This window comes from Lathyrus oleraceus, chromosome 5, assembly GCF_024323335.1.
Source record: "Lathyrus oleraceus cultivar Zhongwan6 chromosome 5, CAAS_Psat_ZW6_1.0, whole genome shotgun sequence".
NCBI classification, from domain to species: Eukaryota; Viridiplantae; Streptophyta; class Magnoliopsida; order Fabales; family Fabaceae; genus Lathyrus; species Lathyrus oleraceus.
In genome coordinates, this window is record NC_066583.1 from 193,689,071 (window position 1) to 193,692,124 (window position 3,054).

At 32.0% G+C, this 3,054-nt stretch overlaps 1 protein-coding gene across 1 annotated transcript; it reads right to left on the minus strand.

The window, feature by feature from the left end:
• Positions 1-557: 557 nt before the first annotated feature.
• On the minus strand, positions 558-2,305 carry LOC127082714 (pentatricopeptide repeat-containing protein At2g02980, chloroplastic). Its single transcript, XM_051022938.1, has one exon. The coding sequence runs from the start codon at positions 2,092-2,094 to the stop codon at positions 1,567-1,569; it is 528 nt and encodes a 175-aa protein (XP_050878895.1). The 5' UTR covers positions 2,095-2,305; the 3' UTR covers positions 558-1,566.
• Between the last annotated feature and the right edge of the window lie 749 nt (positions 2,306-3,054).

Consider the following 3,054-nt stretch of genomic DNA (forward strand, 5'->3'; position numbering starts at 1 on the left):
TCCAAGGTGAGGTATTTATACAGAGGAGAGATAAAATGCATGCGCAAAGAGGCTAGGCGCCTAAACATGTCAAGACATGTAGGCGCCAAGGGCATTGACGCCTCCTCATGGATCACAATGAGGGCATGCCGATGGGACAATACAGAGTCGAACTAGATAGAGGTTGGTACGACTGCGGAAAGTTCCAAGCCTTTCGTACGCCCTGCTCTCATGTCATTCCGGCATGTTCAAAGGTTCGAATGGATTCATCCTACTTGCTATCTGACGTTTACAAAGTCACCAGCCTATCAAATATTTATAAAATTAGTTTTTCCGTAGTAGCAAAAGAAGATTACTGGCCAGAATATCAAGGGGACATCGTCTAACACAACAAAGTTATGCGAAGGAAGAAAAAGGGTCGCCCAAATAGCACCCGCATTCGAACAGAAATGGACACGGCAAACAAAATGGTTAGATTATGTAGTTTATGTCATCAGTCAGATCATAATCGTACTAACTGTCCTAGTGTTGGAACGAGCACAACCAGATAAATTCATATGTACCTCTGTTGCAATATATGAAAAACTAAATTTATTTCATATTATAAGTTTGTGAGGAAAATACCATTACATAAACAATAACACAAAAAATTAAAACAACTACAATACAAGAACTATGTGATTACAACCATTAAAACAATTTTGAATATGTAATGCATTATCCTACGAACGTCTCGGTCAGTCTTAATGTCCACCCATTCACGCACTTCTCCATTTTTGTTGAACATGGACACAAGCCATTGGATTCTTCTAATCCTTTCACCATCTCCAATTTCTCCATCCAACCAACTGTTCAACGCCCGATTAAGACGTTCAAACGAATCTATATTCCAGAGTCGAATCTTTATCGGAGACGCAACGACGGAAAATATTAAATCGACATTTCGCTTGTGAATGTATTCAGACATGGTTAAAACACAAAAACTTGAAGGAGAGTGAAGTTGAATGAAAGAAGATATGGTAGTAGAAAAATATTTTGTGTGAAAAATATAGCATCCAAGGTGAGGTATATTTTGTGTGAAAAATATAACCAATTATTCAACCATCATCTAAAACATGATACATGATCCATATCAGACTCACCGATTATTTCGCATACTGTTCTCACAACTCAAACAAATTCAGCTCTTCCAAGCAAATCCACCATACACCCATAATATTTGATACTAGGAACAATGTCATACTCATCGTTCATACTATGAAAATATTCAAAATCTTTTTCTACCAATCTGTTGTGGCAACATGCATACATTATACCTAAATAAGTTATCTCATCGGGCTTCACTTTTTCTTTCTTCATTTCTTTCAACATTGATATTGCTTGGAAACCATCCATATGTGTTGCATGAGCAATGATCATCGCCGATCACACCTACGTATCTCTATTAGGTATGTGTCTGAACACATTAAAAGCATCATCCAAGCTCCCACATTTAGCATACATATCTATAAGAGTTGTATTTACCTTCACATATCGATCAAACTCATACTTCTTCACATACCCATATATCCACCTCCCCAAATCCAATTATCCATGCAAAACGCAGGACAGAAGCACGACAAGCATGGTAACGTCAGTCGGCTTAAGACTTCTCTCCTGCATTTCTCTAAACAAAGCCAATGCCTCATTAAGTTGACTATTCCTAGCCAAACTAGTAATGATTGCATTATATGCAACAACACAAGGCTCTTCAATCTTATCAAAAACCCTTCTAGAAACATCAATATCACCACAAGCAGTATACATATTAATAAGCGTTGGAACAACATATACATTATCCCTGACGCCATGTTTCAAAGCAAAACAATGCAGTTGTTTCCCTTCTTCCAAAGCCTTAACCTTTGAACAAGTATTGAGAAGTGAAGAAAATGTATAGTCATCGGGAACAAGGCTGGGGCACAGAACATGAGAAAAGACAATAATTGCTCTAAGAGGGTCATTAACGCAAGTATATCCACGTGCCATTGTGTTGAAAAGGGCAATTTTGGTTGAGTAATTTGATCGAACAGGTGGTGTGCATGGTCCATGGAAGGTTCTGTGGGGTTGGAAGTGCATAAATTTATGAACTTTGTAATGATATTGATGTTGTTTTGGAGATGGGTTTTAATGGAGTAAGCTTGGATTTGTTTGAGCTCTATGAGACAAGTGCATTTGGGTATGAGAGAAAGGATATGAAAGGATAGGTGTAGTAATTTGCAAGAAGATTTAGTGGATCTGATATGGATCATGCATCATGTTTTACGTAATGGTTAAATAATCTGTTATATATATTTGAATTAAAAGATTTATTTTATAAATGGATAGAGGTGTCAAATAAATTATAAATAAGAACCTCTATTTGGACCTAATTTTTACAATTCTACTAAATCAATAATTTTTTTAAATCCTTATTTCAAAGTTCTCTTATATTTTTGTTTTTTTTAAAGAGGTTAAGTGAAGGTGTCAAAATATAATTTTTTTCAAAAAATATATATATTTCAAAAAAAAATTGAATTTTTTTTTTTAATTTTTTTATGAAAATATTTAAACTTTTTTTCAAAAAAAAAAGTTGATTTTTTTTTCGAAAATGAAAAAGAACCGCAAATATTTTTTCAAAAATAAAAAACATTTTTTTCTGAAAAAAAATTCTTTTTTTTAAAATAAAAAAATCATTATTTTTTTAAATAAAAATATTCACTTTTTTTAAAATACTAAAAAATTTAATTTTTTTATAAAATTGATATTTTTGAAAAAAAGTTAATTTTATAAAAAAAATGATTTTTTCGAAAATACAAAACAAAACTGATTTCTTTTTAAAATGAGAAAGTTGTTTTTTTTTCAAAAAAAAAATCAACTTTAAAAAAAAATAGATTTTTTCCTAACATAGAAAGTCTTTTTCTTTTAATTTCAATTTTTTTAAAATAAAAATAAGTCAATTTTTCCGAAAATGATAAAAGAAAGTGATTTTTTCGAAAAAAAATGACTTTTTTTTGAAATAGTAAAAAAACAAATTTTTCCGAAAATAAAAAAGTCTAC

What these genes read in the sequence shown, in the direction of transcription:
- LOC127082714 (XM_051022938.1), bottom strand. Translation starts at nt 2,094, where the DNA reads ATGCACTTCCAACCCCACAGAACCTTCCATGGACCATGCACACCACCT.